This window comes from Lipotes vexillifer, unplaced genomic scaffold, assembly GCF_000442215.2.
Source record: "Lipotes vexillifer unplaced genomic scaffold, Lipotes_vexillifer_v1.1 scaffold395, whole genome shotgun sequence".
Classification (NCBI taxonomy): domain Eukaryota; kingdom Metazoa; phylum Chordata; class Mammalia; order Artiodactyla; family Lipotidae; genus Lipotes; species Lipotes vexillifer.
This window is the reverse complement of record NW_006797390.1, coordinates 9,268,486-9,288,243: the sequence shown is the minus strand read 5'-3', so window position 1 is coordinate 9,288,243 and position 19,758 is coordinate 9,268,486. Positions and strand designations below refer to the sequence as shown.

The window sequence follows — 19,758 nt, the reverse complement described above, 5'->3', positions numbered from 1 at the left end:
GGGCAAAAAAAAAAAAAAAAAAGAACTCTTGGTGACCACTTATTTGGAATAAGATATGCATCAAAATCAAGTTTGAAAAAACTATGATAAAAAGCAGGATGGTGGTACTGTGATTGGTTAAAACTTCTGCTTTGTATGTCTAAAATGTTTCATAAGAGAAACATGTTCTTAAAACAATACTTATTGTTGCAAATCACTTGTCCTAAAAGCTGAGCAAGATATGTAGTAAATATTGACTAACTGACGGGCTAACGAGCACCTTTTCTCTACAAAACGGCTTGGACTTAACCGTCTGTATCCCTCAACCGAACTCAATTACTGGGGTACGGTCCTCCGTAAGAAAATCCATCCTTTGAAGAAAAAAAAAAATAAACTGAGAATGGAACTTGACCAATCAGAGTAAAAGAATTTTCAAAGTCCCTAACGGCCTATTATCAAACGAAAAATATTCCATAGTGGTTTAAAGACTTTCAATTTACAATGTACATTTATTTATCCCGCGATGTACGTGAGATAAGCAGTTCACTACCTACACGAACACTTGCTTAATTTTCTGGGAGACTGAAGAAGGTACTAGAAGGGTGTGGCAACTCATCCAAGGTCACACAAGTCAGGGCACAGACCAGCATTCTGGTTTACACCAAACCTCCCGGGGAAATCGCACCGACAGTTTCGCTGGAGGACTTGCTTGTTTTGCCCCACGTCGCAAAGAAACAGGGGAGGGGGGAGACCGTCAGTTTCGTTAAGAACTTGTACAGAAACCGGGCGCTGGCTGCGCGGGTAACCGCGCGCTCGTGCGGACATCGGGCCGACTCCGCAGGGCGGCGGCCAGGGCCCAAGATCGCGGGCCCGAGGCCCCGGCTCCCAGCGGGGAAGCCCCAGCTCGGAAAGTCCCGGCACGAAGGAGAGACACTCGGGGTCGTCCTGGGACGGTGGGAGAAAGACCAAAGGAAGAAACGACCTAGCGCGAACCGTGCCGCCTCTAAAGGTGGCAAAAAACGAACACGTGAAATAATAGCAATAGCAATGACAGCGGAGTCGGAGCCGCCAGGAGGGGCACCGGAACCTTGGGGAGAAGCCGCGGCGCGGCCGGCTGGCGGGGACCCAGGCCGCGAGCCCCGCGCAACGCACCCCTCGCCCGAGGCCCACGCCCGCCGACCCGCGCCCGGACACGTCTGAGGGGCAGCGGAACGGCCTCGCGCCCTCAGCCTCTCACTGCCCCCCCCTCTCCCGCGTCGGCCTCGGGACGCCTCGGGGAAAGGGCCCGAAGCGGCCTGCCCGCGACCCCGCTCCCCTCACCTGGTCCAGGCCCGTGCCCCCGAAGAGGTGAAAACGCGGCGGCGGCGGCTCCGCACAGGATCCCACGGCGGCGGTGGCGGTGGCGGTGGCGGTGGCGGTGGCGGCGGCGGCTCCGACCCGCGGTCCTAATCTACCGCCGCCGCCATGTTGGCGGGTGAGGTCACCCGGCGTGCTTCCGTCAGCGCCGGCGTCGGGGCGGGGAGCCGGGCGCGCCCCCAGGGCGGATCCGCCTTCCCAAGAGGAAGCCCGGACCACGGAGTCCCGGAGGCCTCTTTGCGCAGGTGTGAGCCGGAAGAGCCGCTCTCTCCCGGCCTGCTCTCCTCTTGGGGAGCAGCTCTATGGTTCCGGGCGGCGGCGGCCGTGGACCGCTGGGAAAGAGGCGGACTCGGACGGGCCCACCGTCGTGGGTGGGGAGGCTGGCGACGCTCGCCGGAGGAGCTGCAGGCGAGCCGGCTGACCGAGCGTGGAGTCCCGGGAGCTGCGGCGCCGCAGCGCCGGGCGGGGGGCTGGGCCTTGAGGGTACGGAGCGGGCGGGGGGGGGGGGGCGCCGCAGCGCAGCGAGGAAGGAACGCATCTGCAGCTGCCACTGGGAGGCGGTGCGGCGTCTCCACCGCGCCCTGGGGGAGCCACTGTGTCCGGGCGCCTGACACGGCCAGGCGGAGGAGCCGAAGGCTGCCTGAGGACAAAAGGCCGACGGGCAGTGCCTGCTAGTGGGGTCAAGGGTTCTTTCTGGGGTGACGAAGATGTTCTCCGGGTCATTGTGCTGGTGGTTGCGCAGCTTTGTGAATACACTCACTTGAAGACATTTAATTATACTCCGTTGTACACTTCAAAAAGGTGAATATCTCAATACAGCCGTGAAAAAAGAAGTGATAAAAACCTGAACTGATAATGAGGGTGGGTGGCGGAATCCGAAAAAAGGTTGGAGCTCCGAGGCTTTGGGCCTGAGTGACTGAGAACTCGGGTGGTTCTGTTCATAGTGAAATCGGACAGATTTGCCAAGAAGAGACTTAGTGAGCTAAGAAAACTATTAATAATTCCCTAATAGTACCTATTAACCAGGCCATATTAAATTCCCCCGATTCTCCAAGTAATGGCTTATTAGTTTTTTTTAACATCTTTATTGGAGTATAATTGCTTCACAATGGTGTGTTAGTTTCTGCTGTATAACAAAATGAATCAGCTATATGCATACATATATCCCCATATCCCCTCCTTCTTGCGTCTCCCTCCCACCCTCCCTACCCCACCCCTCTAGGTGGTCACAAAGCACCGAGCTGATCTCCCTGTGCTGTGAAGCTGCTTCCCACTAGCTATCTGTTTTACATTTGATGGTGTATATAGGTCAGTGTTACTCTCTCACGTCGTCCCAGCCTACCCTTCCCCCTCCCCGTGTCCTCAAGTCCGTTCTCTATGTCTGCGTCTTTGTTCCCGTCCTGCCCCTGGGTTCATCAGAACCTTTTTTTTTTTTTTTAGATTCCATATAGTTTTTGATTTAAACCAGGATCATGCATTGCATTTGGTTGTTAAATCTTTTAAGTCTTCTAGTCTTAATTTTTAAAAAGTTGACTTTTTGAATTATACAACGGAAATTAGCACTAAAAGAGAAGCTGACCGTTGTTACATGTGACCATATGGATTAATCTCAAAAGCGTTGAGTCAAAGAAGCCAGACATAAAAATGTACCTACTGTGTGGTTCCATTTATATGAATTTCAGGAACAGGCAAAATTAATCAATGGTTATAGAAGTCAGCACTGTCGACTGGGAGTGTGGGATTGACTAGAAAAGAGCTTTCTCTCTAGGGTGATGGAATTAGTCTATGGTGGTGATCACACAGGTGTCGGAACTCATCTAATTGTACTTTGTAGGTCTATGCAGTTCATTGTATGTAAATTTCAAAAAAAAAGTCATGGAATAATTCTGTGTAGTTAGGTTGCAAATTTGATACATGGTTAGGTAAATTTCAGATTGCTTTCAGTTTTAGGGTTTGCTTTTTCCCCTTTTTAAAATTTTTTGAATAAATACCACAAGAATAGCATATGGGCCAATGGAACAGAACAGAAAGTTCAGAATGGTCCACTGATTTTCAACAGAGACAATTCAATGAGGAGAGAGAGAGTCTCTTCAGCAAATGGTGTAAAATATATAATGCTTTTTCAAAAATTAATCACAAGCAGTTCATGGGTTTTGGGTTTTTTTTTTTTCTGATGGATCTTATGAGTGACACAGAGACCTAGACTGCAGCCTAATGTGATAATAAAATCTAAACTCTAGATTCCACTCATTCATTCTCATTCATCAGTTATTTATTGAATGCCTACTGTGTATGTAGCAAAAACCATGACGTCCCTGTTGTGAAGCTGACATTTTCGTTGGAAAACCAGATAAGAACATAGAAGTGAAACGAAAAAAAACAAAGTAGTTTAAAATTGTGGCATGTCCTGAAGTAAACAAACAAGGGACAAGAGTAGAAAATTAAGGTGACAGGGTGTTGATGCAAACCTCTCTCCAAGGAGGGGATATTTTAAGTTGAGACCTAAAGACTGAAGAACCACCCAAGGGGCAAGTGCAGGAAAAGATCTCAGGCAAAAAGCTTGAGAACCAGTAAAGCTTGGAGCTGGTGAGAAAGGGAGAAGTGATGAGGTCACTGGACAGGGCCAGCTCCTCCAGAGCACACAGGAGCCACCAGAGATTACAAATGAGGGAGTGATTAGAGACCAGCTAGGTTTTAAATTACTTTCTGCTGTGCGGAAAATTGGTTGGAAAAGGCCAAAAAGTGCAAGCACTAAGTTAGACTTTCACTGCTTTCTGCCACCATTTGTCTTTTCTTTCAAAAATTCATTCCTCAGCATTCAAAGACATGATTTTCATCTACCTCCAGTTTCTGCACTCCCCAGCAGACAAACTGAAGTCTCACCTTATCTATTCTAGTGGCTCAGTTTCCAAGTAAACCACAGACTGAGGCCTTAGCTTGGGAGCAGGTAAATCAAGGAGCGCGCAAACCTTCCCTTAAGTGACCAACCTGAAAGGAATTTAGGTCGGCAATTTGGGTGAAGCCATAGTCAACAGGCTGGCCTGGGAGTTGTGGGATTTTTGGAAAATTTGTCTGAAAAGCTGCTTTAGTAAAACTTCACAAGACCTGAGCTACAGCACAGGAGGAAACTGGATTTGGAAAACAACTAGTCAATCTTTGCGTGGACTCAGTAACTTTTTCAATTGTGCTTCACTCTGAAGCTTACCACGGTCTTACCAGATAGCACCTGGCCTGTTCCGCGGTGAATCAGCAAAATACTGCAGAAAGTCGTTGTAAGAGCACTGACGTGGGGGAGAGGAAAGCAGCACAAAAGGCGATGTTAAGTATACCTGTAACACTATTTTATTTAAAAAATTAAGTCCTAAGGCAAGTGTAACAAATGTTAATTGTCAACTCTGGGTGGTGGTACATGGTACATAGACATTTGAATTCTTTGTACTTTTCTGTATTTTTTAATGTCTGAAAATAATGATAAATCATAAAAATCACAGTTTTCCAAAAACACAAAAGCACATTGATCTGGATAGTATCACATCTCTTCCAGACATTGTTTTCATAAGTGATTAGACATGTATTAGATTGAGGCTCCCAGTCTTCAGCCTCAAATATTTGCAGAACATTGTAAAAATAAACAGGAGGAGGACTTCCCTGGCGGTCCAGTGGTTAAGAGTCCACGCTTCCACTGCAGGGGGCATGGGTTTGACCCCTGGTTGGGGAAATTCTGCATGCTGTACGGTGCAGCCAAAAATAAATAAATAAATAAACGGGAGGAAGGACTGTAATCCAAACGAGTGAATATACCACCTCATCCTGACCTAGCTTGCTAGAGGCATGCATATGCCTGTCTTCTGGGATGATGAAGAATGAAATCATTAGTGCAAAAACTAGTTAGATGAGAGAAACAAGCCTACCATCTGGTTCAGTTGATTAGACTACTGATGAAATTGCGGTCAAATGCATGGATTTCTGTCGCCCTGTTAGGTTTACTGTTTTGTGGCTGAACCCTTCCCTTATCCAACACCACCACTTTTCTCAAAGACGGGTACCAACTTGTCATACGCTACAAAGAACAGTGTCCACTAGCACAGCTGGACAATAATTTGGCATTTGTGTTAAGAGCCTTAAAGATGGGTGTGCCATTCCCATTAAAAGGACATGCAATGCACTGAGGACACGATATCACACATGTACTGCTCCTGTGATGCAGCACCTGAATGTAATTATGAGGAAACTATCAGACAAAACCCAATTAAGCGACTTTCTACAACTGGCCAATTCAAATGACTAGTACTCTTTAGAAACGTCAGTATCAGGAAAGACAAAGTCTGAGGAACTAACTATTCCGTGTTAAAGGAGACTAAAAAGACAAGGTAATTAATACAATAGGTGATGTTGGATTGGATCCTGGATCAGAAAAAAAAATATTGCTACAAGGAATACTAATGGAACATATGGCAAAATTTGAATATGGACTTACTAAATTTCCTGAATTTGACTGATATACACCCTTAGTCTTATGAAACACACACTGAACTATTTATTGACTCATGAAATTTTTTATATATATATATACATATATACATATGAAAACTGATAAAGCAAATATAGCAAAATATTAACAGTTGGTGAATCTAGGTGATGGGAGTTTATCACACTATTCTTACAACTTATATTTGAAATTTCTTCAAAATAAAAAGCTAGTAATAAAAATGTGTGTACCCTTTGGCCCATAATTCTATTATTAGGAATCTATCCTAAAAATAAGTTTTCAAAGTATTTTGCCTTTATAAAATGTGGGCTCGAATTTCTCCCTTAATCTTCTGAATAATTTTCTGTAAATGGATGTAATGATGTTGAAAAATGCACATGCTCATGCAGAATTACAAATAAATTCTGTAGGTAGTCCACCCTAAAGAACGTGGAGCATAACTCCTCACTCCTTAAGTGTGGGCTGCACACAGTACATCTTCAAAAGAGTAACGTATGGAAAGGGGAAACAAAGAGTAACTTTCCAGTGGAGAAACCTGACAAGCACTGCTTCAGCCAAGTGATCAAGGTCAACACCAACTGTCAAAAACCAGGCTGACAGCATGAACCCTTGATATGTGATGAAAATGGCACTTTCCCTATGTGCTCTTCCTCCCAAAACCCACAACCCCTGACCAATTATGTGAAGCTCCCCAGAGGTGCATCTATAATATACCTAACAGTATCCCTCAAACTGTCATGGTCAACAAAGAGGGAAGTTTGAGCAACTGTCACCCCGAGAAGAACTTACGAGGCAGGTCAACTAAATGAAAGGCGGTATCCGGGATGGGGTCCTGTAACAGTAAAAGGGCATCAGGGGTGTCACCGAGCAGGACCCTGTGAGGCCTTCCCAGAATAGACCCTCACCCATGTCTTCCGCCTGCCCTTTGTCTGTAGAAAAACTTCAGTCAAGGAATACATTTAATCAGACAAGTGGGAAAATGCAGAAAGGCAAACAGTCAAGCAAGCCAAAATAATAATACGTTAGCCATTACACAGTCAAGGACCTTTAGCTCTCCCTCAGGGCTATACAGTTAAAGTTCTGAGCCGGGTCCTTCCAGCTGTTCTGCAGACACTGAAGCCCCCACCAGGTGGGAGAGGTTAGCTGCTCGCTGCCCACAGCACACAGGCCTCAGACCGGTTGGAACTAGAAGGTTGATGATGCGGATTCCCGATTACGTCACCAGCAACCAATCAGAAGAAGCTCCACGAGCTAATCGTGCCCGGCTCCTGGAACACTGTTAGACTCCTCACCACGCCCTCCAGGTGGGACCCACTGTTCGGAGGGCATTAGCCTGCCGTGGCCCCGTGCCTCGCAAAGCAATAAAGCTATTCCTTTCTACTATACCCAAAACTCCGTCTCCAAGATATAACCCGGCACTGGAGTACAGAGGCCGAATCTCCGCAACAGCGGGAAACTAAGGAAACTGGTTAAACTGTGGGCTTTTGTCAACACATTAGCCTCGGTTAATGAACTATAACAAATGTACCCCAGAAAGAGAGGAGGCTAACAATATGGGAACCTGAGCTCAATTCTCCGTAAATGTAAAGCTGCTCTAAAAATAAAACCTGTTAAGTAAAATATTGACGCATTTGCTTCCATTAGGGCCAGGAAAGTAAAACAAATTCTGGTTGGCAGAAATAAACTTTTTTAAAACGCAAGGGCTCCAAGTCTCAGTTAAAGTCAGGGGCAGAGGCACGACAACCGACGTTCCCTCGCGCCTCGGAGGCGGCTGCTGGGGAAAAGCACCGGGAGAGGTCACGAGACATCACGAGTGAGCGACAGGAGGCGTGGCGGGGCGTGACTTCCGGGCCGCTCTCTCCCCACTGGCTGGGCTGCCCGGCGACCTGCGCAGGAACCGGAAGCCGCGCTCACAAAACAGAAGAGGTTGGAAGCGCGTCTAGCTTTCGTCTCCCGTTCGCCCGCGTCGGTTCTGAGCTTCGGCCGGTCACCCGCTGCCTCCCGTCGCTTGCACCATGGCCCTCAGCGATGCCGACGTGCAGAAGCAGGTGAGCGCCGGGCTGGACCCCGAGAGGCGGGCGGATGCCGCCCCGGGCCTGGGGGAGCTCCGCGGCGGCCTCGTTGGCCAGATCTCCCCGTCCCCGGGACCCCGCCTCGGGGCTGTGCGGGTCGGGGCCGCGTCGGGCTCGCGGGCGAGCGGCCGGCCTGGGGTCGCGGCGTTGCTCGGCGCTTTGGAGTTCGCGGGCGGCGGGCGTTGACCGCCCAGGCCCGGACTTCGGGGAAGGGCACTCAGGCCGCAGTTTAGAGAACTTGTCTCTTTCTGGCTGAAGTTCTCGGAAAACCCTGACTAACGCTCACTCACTGCCTTGTGAGCCTTCTTAGATGAGCAGTACGGTGTTTTTTCCTTGGATGTTTCTAGTTCCTTTAAAACGATTCTGCACTTTATTCGTTAGGTGATATGCTGTCGGAAGCGTGGTGGTTCTTCCTTTTAGGGGATCTTAGGCTGATCATGGAGGATAACAAAAAATAGCGTCTGTGCGGCACTGTAGGAAATCTTACCGCATGCTTACAGAACAGCGCGGGTTTTGAACATTAATCAGCGCTGCGTCTGAGCTTTACTGTAGGAAAAAGGACGCAGTGCGCTCCACGTAGTCCAGCGGTCACACCCCTAGTACCAGCTCTCGTCCTCCTCCTCTTCGTTTTCCGCCTTGTTGTAATGTATTGAAAACTAGGGCTTCCCCAGTTATAATACACGGCAAAGGTAAAGCAGTGAAACTAGGCCAGAACCACGTTTTCTTTCTGTAAAATAGTAAGAACGAGGAAATGTATCGTCTGTACTCCTCCACTACGCGCGGTCCCCATCAGGGCGGTGCCTGTTTTCCCCGTATTCCCGGCAGTGACCAGGCCTGAGTATCGAGCACCAAGTAGACGTCTAGAAATCTGGGTTTCCTTCAACTTCCTGCTCTTTAGGAGTTAGTAAAATCTTAATATAGTTATTTCCTGCTTTTCGTCACAGTTGATTTCTGGAAACTACATTGCAAAGCCGAATGGTGAAACTGTCTTTAGTCCTCATGCACTTTGGGTCTAGTCAAATCTTGTTACTCTCTTGGCTGTCAGATGTCTGCTTCAGTAAAGCAAAGTGCTGATTTCTGTAAACATCACTGCTTTTAGAGCTGGGAGAATCTGCAGACTTTCATGGATTCTGAGACAAGGGGGAAGCATAGATGTTTTTCAGGCACCATTAGGTGTGGGTCAGTGAAACCCTAGGATGCTCTGTGAGATTGCACTGGAGCTGCCAAGAGTGCTAAGCCAGTCTCCTATAGGAGATATATTGTGTACATACATCAAAATGGAGTGCTCGTTCCTGTTGGTTTTTCCATCACAAGTAGGTAAATGTATTTAAAAAGAGCCCCCTAGAATCTACTAAATCTTCTTAACTCAAGGATGAACTTGGGTGCTGGAAATAAAATACTAATACTTAAATGTAAAAAGAAAAAGAAAAGAAATCCTGGGTTTCCTGATTTCTTCCCCACTGTATTAAAGTATTTGTGTATGTTGCTTTTTTTTTTTGTCTGAGGAGTATGGTTATTTCATCAAATTTTCAAAAGAATCTTGACTCCAGAAGTGTAGAACCCAGTAGCTTTAGCAGGAAGAAAAGTACATTTTAAGGGCAGATTTTTTTGCCTTAAGGGTGGAGTTAAATGTCCTGAAGGGGTTGACTTTTCTCTTGTTGGAACTCCTAAAGGCAGAATGTGTTCTTGTTGACTGTAAACGGGCTTCTCTGACCTGGGTTAAAATGAGTGTGTTTTGCTCTAGGCTGTGCTGATCTCGTCAGTTCTGGTAGCAGAGGGTCCAGCACGGGAGAGAGAGGCAGATAATGCAGGTTTTTCACCTCTAGAGGCCAGTGTCTTGTAGCATTTATAAGCACCTGAGTTGATTACTGTCTTTAAACTACTTTTAAAGTTCCAGACAGTGCAGTGTGAGTTTGATCTGAGCTTGTGACAATTCCATTCCTCAGCACAAACAGAAACACACACACAGGCACAGATGTGTGGAGGCTGATCCATTTAGCAAGTTCACCATGTAACAGTGTAGATTTGGGTTAGGCACCGCAATTTTTCAAGGCTTGAGATTTTATAAGTATTGTATTACCTATAAAACGGGCTCGGATTGTCATCATTATTTTGGCTCCTCACTGGTAGGGAGCTCCTAAGAATTTTGACAAAAAATAAGTCTTCCCTTCTAAAACCGTGCTGTGTGTTTTCCTCAAGACTTTGATGCAATGAGGTTGTATTCTTTTTTTTTTTTTTTTAAAGCACCTGCTCTTTATTTTCCCTTTTCTTTTTTTTTTTAAAATATATTTATTTTTTGGCTGCGTTGGGTCTTCATTGCTGCACGCGGGCTTTTCTCTAGTTGTGGCAAGCAGAGGCTACTCTTCGTTGCAGTGCGTGGGCTTCTCATTGCAGTGGCTTCTCTTGTTGCGGAGCATGGGCTCTAGGCACACAGGCTTCAGTGGTTGTGGCTCGCGGGCTCTAGAGCGCAGGCTCAGTAGTTGTGGTGCACGGCCTTAGTTGCTCCGCGGCACGTGGGATCATGGGCTCGTAGCCGTGTCCCCTGCATCGGCAGGCAGATTCTTAACCACTGCGCCACCAGGGAAGTCCCTAGGTTGTATTCCTTATTATTTTTATTTTTTTTAATTTATTTTTATTTTTATTTTTATTTTTTGCGGTACGCGGGCCTCTCACTGTTGCGGCCTCTCCCATTGCGGAGCACATTGCGGAGCTCCAGACGCGCAGGCTCAGTGGCCTAGCCGCTCCGCGGCATGTGGGATCCTCCCGGACCGGGGCACGAACCCGTGTCCCCTGCATCGGCAGGCGGACTCCGAACCACTGCGCCACCAGGGAAGCCCCCTAGGTTGTATTCTTAACTCACTTTTTAAAATTGTGTAAAACACATTACGTGAAGTTTACCTTTTTAACCATTTTTTGGAGTATAGTTGCCTTACAACGTTGTGTTAGTTTCTGCCACACAACGAAGTGAATCAGCTATATGTATGCCCATATCCCCTCCCTCTTGGACCTCCCTCCCACCCACCCCCATCTAGGTCACCACAGAGCACCAAGCTGAGCTCCCTGCGCTATACAGCAGGTCCCCACTAGCTATGTCTTTTACACGTGGTGGTGTATGTATGTCAAACCTAATCTCCCAATTCATCCCACCCCCCCTTCCCTCTCTGTGTTCACACGTCCATTCTCTACATCTGTTTCTATTCCTGCCCTGCAAATGGGTTCATCTGTACTGTCTTTCTAGATTCCACACGTATGCGTTAATACGCGATATTTGTTTTTCTCTTTCTGACTTACTTCACTCTGTACGACAGACTCTAGGTCCATCCATGTCTCTACAGATGACCCAATCTTGTTCCTTTTTATTCCATTGTATATATGTACCACATCTTCTTTATCCATTCGTCTGTCGATGGACATTTAGGTTGTTTCCACATCCTGGCTATTGTAAACAGTGCTGCAATGAACATTGGGGTACATGTGTCTTTTTGAATTATGTTTTTCTCAGGGCCTTTTTAACCATTTTTAAGTGAATGATTCAGTAGTGTTAAGTATATTCACATTCTTGTGAAACAAATCTTAACTCACTTTTGTACAGACTCAAAAAAGTAGTTGGGGTACCTCAGAAGGCTTGAAACTCCCAACAGATTCTCACTCATTCACAAATGTTTATTGAGCACCTACTGTGGGGAAGTAAACCCTTAAGCCCGTGTCCTGGGTTTACGGTGGTGTTTACCTTTATGCAGAACAATTAATACGTGAAATGAGTTAATAACCTAGAGGCTTTTTTTAAGCTGCTTTTTTTCCTTTTTAATTCATTATTCCTTTCAGGTAGAGCCCCTATGAAATGAAACTACCAGTAAGTTTGATTAGCTCTGTTGCTTGTATATTCATTTGGGTATATTTTATATCTGCCACTAGAGACAGTACTCTGTTTTTGAGTATAAATTAGGTCAGCCACCCCAAGCCCCATTCAGAAGACTTTGGGGACTTCATTCTCCAATTGTAGCCAGAGATCTAAAACCCTTTAGCAAGTTCCTAGCCTTATAGCTTAGTTGAGGAGAGGCACAGGCAAGCAGGCAATCAGGACTGTGTGTTTAGGCGGAGAAGTGCAGAGTGTCCTGGGTGCAGATAAGTGAGAGGTTCAGGAGATTTTCCAAAGGAGGTGACAGTTAAGTGAGCTGAGGCTCAAGAAGATAGCTGGGCTGGGGGTGGGGGAGTGTTCCAAGTGGATGGAACAGCACGTTTGAAATCTCCAAAGTGGAAAGAATGGTGAGCTCAAGGAACTGAAAACCTGAAATGAGAGTAGCATGGGGACCTCCCTGGTGGCACAATGGTTAAGAATCTGCCTGCCAGCGCAGGGGACACGGGTTTGAGCCCTGGTCCGGGAAGATCCCACATGCCACGGAGCAGCTAAGCCCGTGCGCCACAACTACTGAGCCTGCGCTCTAGAGCCTGTGAGCCACAACTGCTGAGCCCGTGTGCCACAACTACTGAAGCCTGCGCACCTAGAGCCCGTGCTCCGCAGCAAGGGAAGCCACCGCAATGAGAAGCCCGTGCACCGCAATGAAGAGTAGCCCCCGCTCGCCACAACTAGAGAAAGCCCGCGCGCAGCAATGAAGACCCAATGCAGCCAAAAATAAAATTAATTAATTAATTTTTAGAAATGTAGGATGACAGGAACTAGGAGTCTGAGGATTGGCCAGTGGTGGAGGTTACATTTCATATGATGCTGGAGAGGTGAGCAGTGACCACATCGCAGACCTTCTAAAATCTCTGCACTGTATCCTAAGGGGGGGTGTGGTACGTGATGAGAGGGACATTTGTAAAGGATCTTGCTGGTTGCCAGGCAGAGCTGGTTAGCAAGGGAACAAGACTGAGGGCCCGGAGAAGATATGGAAGCTGTTGCAGTAATTCCGCCAGGAGATGATGATAGCAAAGATGAGATTGTGGCTGTGAAGATGGAGAGAGATGGACAGATTAAAGAGGTGTTAGAAGAGAGAGCTCGTAGGACATGGTGATTGGACCTGGGCCCTGAGATACGGGAGGGGACGACTTGGTGTTGGTGCTGGTCATCAAGGCAGAGGTCAGGGGGGACGTGGGAGCAGAGCCGTCAGTGTTCCTTACAGAGCGTGTGGAATTGCACTTGCTGCGGGTAGGGTCTCCTGGAGCAGCCGCCCGGGAGGCGGAGGAAGAAGCGTCTGGCCCCAGAGGAGGCCGAGGAAGAGAGGAGGAAGCGGCGGCAGCAAAGGGCAGCTCGTGCTCAAGCAGGGTGGGGCCGGTGCACCGGGAGGCCTGCAGGTGCAGTGAGAGGGGGGCGAGGAGATGGCTGCCATCTTACGAGGGATTTCGCTGCGCTGGGGGGAGGGGCGTCAGGCTGCAGTGCCTCGGGAGTAGGAGGCCCTCTGGCACACACGCCAGTAGAAATGGGGGGGGAGGGCGGTCTGGCTGGAGGAGGCCGGAAGTAGAGGAGGATGTGTATTCGGTCCTTCCTCCCCATAGACTCCGAGTTCCCTGAGAGTAGGATAATGGCCTATTTACCTGTGTTGTTGAATATTGCATCTGGCCCATTTGCTGGAGTAAATTCCAGATTGTAAGTTACCTGAGATTGTTGGAAGAATCAGAAAACATAGATATTTTTTCTTGTCATATTCAAAAATAACCTTTTCCTTCTCCTTATAGATTAAGCACATGATGGCTTTTATTGAACAAGAAGCCAATGAGAAAGCAGAAGAAATAGATGCAAAGGTGAGGTTCCACTTCCTAGGTTTAAGAAGTTATCAAAGTTTCGTACTGTCTTGCTTTGCTAATTAGTACTTAGTAAAATTGTTTAACAGAGCATTCATTGCATAGGACCAATAAGAATTTCTTTAAAGTTAAAAGTAAATTTTCCTTTCTAAACATTCTTTAATTTTTTTGCCTGTGCCACGTGGCACGCAGGATCTTAGTTCCCCGGCCAGGGATCGAGCCTGTCCCCCTGCAGTGGAAGCATGGAATCCTAACCACTGGACCACCAGTGAAGTCCCAAAATTCTGATTGTCAATAAGCGTCCTGAAATTTTATGGTAGGGATTAGAAAAGTAAGGGATGGATTAATTTTCTCATGGAATCCAAACTCAGACATGGAGCAACCGCGGCTAAATGATAGCTGGTCAGGGGAGGATGTAGTATTTTTTCACTGTTATGTTGCTTTTTCATTTGTGCTTTTGCTGCAAAAAAGGTAAAATATGCAGTTTGGCGTATGTAAGGCATAAAATGAAAGCCCCTGTCCGTCACGAAGGCGGCAGTCAGCATCTAGAAATTTTACAGGTATTTCGAGTTGCACAGTGTTTCTGTACAGTATATAAAATTGTTCTTTTCTCTAGGTATAATCATAGTAGGTCAGAATATATCACCTAATACTTTATTTTCATTGTCCTTTTACTTTATTCTACAGTGGTTACATTTGTTACTTAACAGTAAAGCCTTAAAATTGTGTGTGCCTGGTATCCTAGGGCCAAAACTAAACCTTTGAACTGTTTGAGTAATTTATCATCTAAGAAAGAAAAGACTTATTTTGCCTGCCACTGAAGTAAAACAGTTGAGAGGGTATCGTTTAATATATATATTATATATTATATTAATGTCAGGTGTACAGCATCATGATTCAGTATTTTATAGATTATACTCCATTTAAAGTTATTACAAAATAATGGCTGCATTTCTCTGTGCTGTACAGTATATCCTTGTTGCTTAATATTGTTTTGATGGCCATAGGAGCACTGCAGTTTCTCGAATGGCTAGTTTCCTTATTTCTCTCTGGGACAAATACAGAACTTCTATTTCAGTTGGTAAATGCATTTCTATTTAAAGTAGTCTTATCTCGTGTGATAGGTATAGAAATAAGCTATTAGGCATTTATTTTAGAATTTGAAAGTTCCAGTGTCTGTGCCAAGCATTAAACATCTGAATCAGTAACTTTACCTTGCTTCCAAAGTCATAATTTCTTACTGCCTGAAAATCACAGACGGCTGATATACTAAGATACCCTTTGTAAAAAGTGACTCTTCAATAATTAACACTAATAAAACTAATAACTCAAATTTATGTAGTTTATAATTTTAAAAGGACTGTTAGATTTTGACCTACAAAGGAAAGAATATTATTTTTATTTTCTAATCTTATAAGGGAGGACACTTAGACTGAGATTACTTGACCAAATTTTTTAGACAGTAACTCAGATCTTCTGACTCCAAATTCTGTGTCCTTTTCATTAGCCCTCTATTAAACAGATGGATCAAATTTAAAATACATAATTTTTTTCATACACAGAATCTTCTGATTCTATTCATTGAAACTTTGTTGGTGGATACTAGATATAGAACAAGGTGAATATAAGCAACTACCCTGGTCATCAGCTGCTTAAAATAAAACTGTCAAAATCTGTATAATGAATTAATAATAATAAATTCCTTGGTAGGCAGAAGAGGAGTTCAACATTGAGAAAGGTCGTCTTGTGCAGACCCAAAGACTGAAGATTATGGAATACTACGAGAAGAAAGAAAAGCAGATTGAGCAGCAGAAGAAAATGTGAGCTTTGAAAATCACCGGCACGAGAGGGTAAAGCAGGTGCTTTGGAGTCAGGCAGTTACGGGTTCTGGTCTTAAATGGACCACTCGCTGATTAACTAACCTTGGTCAAGTTACTTCTCTTTCCTCATTTGGGAAAACGGAAGGCCCACAGGATTATTGAAAGATATAGTTGAAATAACTGATAAGAAAGTCTTGCCACTTCATAAGCATTCAATAAATATTTCCTTATCTTTGAACATAAGTGGATAAAAACCACTACATGTATTTCAGGGAGTTCTCTTTGGGGTCTGTACAAAGAGAAGTGTTTGCACATACGTAGGAGGTTGTACCTTTCTTTCTCTACGTTTGTTGTTTTTTATGCTGTAATGATTCCACTTTTCCGTGCCTTTTGCAGTCAGATGTCTAATTTGATGAATCAAGCGAGGCTCAAAGTCCTCAGAGCGAGAGATGACCTTATCACAGTGAGTAATTAGCCCCTTTAGTTATAGAATTATAAAATGTTTATTCATTTGTCTGTTACAGAGAATTCACTGGTCAGTGTTAGATTAAGGAGCTGATGAATGACTTTTAGAGAGAAAAAAAACATTTGGTCAGCAAATCATGACACTGTAGGTATTGTAACAAATACGGAAATGAAGATGCGTGTCCTGTCTTCAAGGACCTGCTGCTCTAACAGAGCATGTAGCTCCTGGGTATACAGCACGTGATGGGGGGACCACACAGTATCTGAGGGCGATGGGGACTAATAAGGCTAGAAAGGTAGGATGGAGTTACTATGGGGCCATGAGTGCAAGTGAAGAGCTTTGCTTGCTTTCAGTAGAAAGCTGTTGAAGGTTTCATTTTATTTTATGAGGAATATCATAAATAGGGTTCATGATATGAGTACGTAGACTAAACTTAACAGAGAAGAGGTTAGACAGAAAACCATTTGGGGAGTATTGTCACCCAAAGGACAGGGCAGAAACATACCACTTAGGTGAGACAGCCTGAAGGAATTTGAATTAATTCAGAAACAAGGGAAATTCCCTGGTGGTCCAGTGGTTAGGACTCTGCTCTTCCACTGCAGGGGGCACAGGTTCGATCCCTGGTCGGGGAACTGAGATCCTGCAAGCTGTGTGGTGCGGCCAAAAAAAAAAAAATTTAGAAACCAAGCGGAGGCCTCTATTTCCACTGTTACTCATTGTTATTGTGGAGGCCCTAGATTTCTTACAAAATGGAGAGACAAGTTATATAAATATTGGGAAGGAAGAAACATTTTTTTGAAGATACGACTGTATATAAAAAAATACAACATCTGATAAGAACTAGTAATTAGTTCAAAAAGGTGACTGGCTACAAAGAGAATATACAGAAATTGATAGTTTTACTACATGCCAACAGTAAGCCATTAGGAGTAAATGTTGGTGAATAGGAACTATATGGAAAAGCTATAAAACTGAAAATACTATACTTGACTAAGCAGAAGACATACCATCTTCTTAGATGACTAAAGAAACAAACTAATATTGTAAGATATTGGTTCTTGTTAGGTGAGCCTGGCGTGGTGGCAGCAAGGACTGAGTTGGGTGTCAGCGGCGACACGTTTTATAGGAGGAAGCCCCGGTCTTTGGCTACTGATTGACTCCTCCACCTCCTCTTCTTTTTTAAAAAAAATTAATTTATTTTTGGCTGTGTTGGGACTTCGTTGCTGCGCGCGGGCTTTCTCTAGTCGTGGCGAGCGGGGGCTTCTCTTGTTGTGGAGCACGGGCTCTAGGCGCGTGGGCTTCAGCAGTTGTGGCGCGCGGGCTCTAGCACGCGGGCTCTAGAGCGCAGGCTCAGTTGTTGTGGTGCACGGGCTTAGTTGCTCCGCAGCCTGTGGGATCTTCCCGGACCAGGGCTCGCACCCGTGTCCCCTGCATCGACAGGTGGATTCTCAACCACCGTGCCACCAGGGAAGCCCCTCACCTCCTCTTCTAAGGCTGACGCCAAACCCTGAGTTTCAGGCCCGGCTGCCTAGGAGGGTGGTGGATCCATTAATATGGTAGGAAGTCAGGAGGGCGGGCTCTTTTAAGAAGAACCACCAGATCACGTTGGACATTCTTTGAGGGGCCAGGAAGCCTTCAGATGGAAGTGTCTGCCAGGATGTCGAGTGTTAGGACACAGAGAGGTGACTCACTAACATAACTCCCATAACACTTAATAGACCAAACTTAATAGACCCCAGAGTAGCCAGACTTTATCTGCTTCTAAAATTGTCACAACTAAATGTCTCTCTGCTTTGGATACTAACTTGATCTTTTAGTTTTCACTCTTCTATTTTCATTTCATAATTAGCTGGGTTCCTTTGGCAGTCAGCGGTTTGGACTGCAGGGTTTGCCTGTATTGGTCCTGCATTGGTGCTCAGTGCTGTAGGAGTCTGCTGTCTAACTGGGTCTAGACCAGAGACTGTATCTATAAGGCAACCTTTTGAGTGTGACTGTAAAGAATGTCAGTACCTTGGAGACGGAATGGAGAGACCAGCCTGAAACAAAAACAGAGGCCTGGAATTGACAACACGGGCAGGAAATGGAATTGTCCAGGAGAGTGGGGAGTGTAGGAGCTGAGGCTGGAGAGAGACACTAGGGTTCAGTTGGAAGAGCCTTGAATGCCTTCTGAAGAGTGTGGGACAAATCCTTTGACCAACTCTCTTAACTCTAATAGGCATAGAGATCACCTGGAGGGCCTTGTTAAAATTCAGACTCCCGGCCCCATTTCCAGAGATTTTCTATATTCTCATCAGGAATAAACAGCCCAGAGTAATCTTGTTGCAGGAGGGCTGAGAACCACACTGCGAAATACTGCTTTAGCCTTAGATTTGTTTTGGAGAAAGAACTGGTGACTTGGGGAGAGGAAATGAAGTTATGGCTTAACTTTGACTTGAAGGTCAAGACCACATGGCAGCAGAGGACATGAAGAGACGGCATCCACAGATGCTGAAAGGTGTGGTCCGTAGGACTTGGTGACTGCAGATTGTGAGGCGTCAAGAAAGACCTAAGCTTTCTCACCAGGTCGTTAGGCACTTGGATAGGTGATGAGGGTTAGAAATGCAGGTGGGGAATGGTGATGGATCGTGGCGTTTGAATCGCCTTCGGAGTCCAGGTGAACTTAGGAGAGGCTGGGGATTCCACTCAGACAGCACACAGGTCCCACGTGGAGCTGCGTGGCATGGGTGAGATCGCAAGCTTGTGGATGTAGAACTACAGGGCAAACCGAGAAGCCTTCAGCTTACGGCGGGAAGATTAGCGACTGCTAAGGGGCACGCGGGGAAAGCAGTCGTGCTGGAGAAGTCGTGAAGGAGGCAGGGACAGAAAACTTGAAGAACAAAATGGTAAAATCGAATATGCAGAGTGTCTCATGCTTCAGCGAGTCCAAGGGGAAAGAGCGCAGTGGTCTTTGGAGTCGGGGATCGAGGTTTCACTTCTAACTCGTACTAGAGCAGCGCCGTTGGGTTGGTAGAGACAAAGCCTGGTGGTGAAAGCTGGACAAGCGCGTGTGCGGTGAGGGGCTGAAGGCAGCGGGCGTGTGAACTGTCGGGGTTTCTTGTTTCTCTTTTATTTTTTCTCATTTTGTCGAACTGTCGATGTTTTGGTAGATGGCAAAGCCAGTTATTCTGTAGCGTGCAACTTGGTTTCAGAGCACAGCCTGAGCTTTTGTTTTGCTAATGTATAATGAGAATTTTGTTAAAATAAACATTTCTATAATTTCAGTTGTTCTAAAGCGCTTCTTTCCTTAGTCCTTTGCAGCCTAACATCTTGCCATCAGGTGACTTGCGGTTTAGTGAACCCAGTAATGAAGCGGCACAGAGGGTGAGAGGAAACCGGCTGTGAGATGATGGGGGACAGGGCTTCATGTGCATGTGTCTGTGGATTTGGCTCTTTTGAAACGTTTATTTCTCCAGCTTTATCCATAGAATAAGAAACTATGAAAGGAAGGGGATTTGTCAAGTAGTTGGCTAGAAAAGGATGTTGACAAAAGAAGGAAGGAGGAAATACAGAACCAGGATAAAAATGAAAAGCAAACAGGCAAGCTATTCTGCTACCAAAAGTGCATGGTTGCATAGTCCTTTAGTTACTTTTCTCTGCCGTTTACCCTTTTCCCCTGCCTGCCCTGAGGCTTTCCAGGTGTAAGAGCCCATGCTTTGGAATCTCTGAGGTGTGTTTCTATTTCACCACTATCTGCTGTTTGGTGGGCAAATTTTTTTTTTCCCTAATGTTTCTTCATTTATCTGCATCGGAGCATCGGATCTTTTTTTTTTTTTTTTTTTTTTTTTTTTTTTGGCC

The 19,758-nt window shown here is 45.8% G+C and overlaps 1 protein-coding gene and 1 non-coding gene across 4 annotated transcripts in view; both read left to right on the top strand.

Moving 5' to 3' along the window:
- Positions 1–7,761: 7,761 nt before the first annotated feature.
- The window catches only part of ATP6V1E1 (ATPase H+ transporting V1 subunit E1), a 19,817-nt gene continuing 7,820 nt past the window's right edge, over positions 7,762–19,758 (top strand). Inside the window, exons 1-4 of one of the 3 annotated variants that reach the window (XM_007469486.1) lie at positions 7,762–7,872; positions 13,573–13,638; positions 15,349–15,458; positions 15,855–15,921. In XM_007469486.1, coding sequence (XP_007469548.1) covers positions 7,840–7,872; positions 13,573–13,638; positions 15,349–15,458; positions 15,855–15,921 — 276 coding nt within the window. In that variant the 5' untranslated portion in view covers positions 7,762–7,839. The remainder of the gene's footprint in view (positions 7,873–13,572; positions 13,639–15,348; positions 15,459–15,854; positions 15,922–19,758) is intronic. The other 2 variants (XM_007469488.1, XM_007469487.1) reach the window with 2 other exon arrangements.
- On the top strand, positions 16,484–16,556 carry TRNAG-UCC (transfer RNA glycine (anticodon UCC)). The gene has a single exon. It is a non-coding gene; the product is annotated as a tRNA-Gly (tRNA).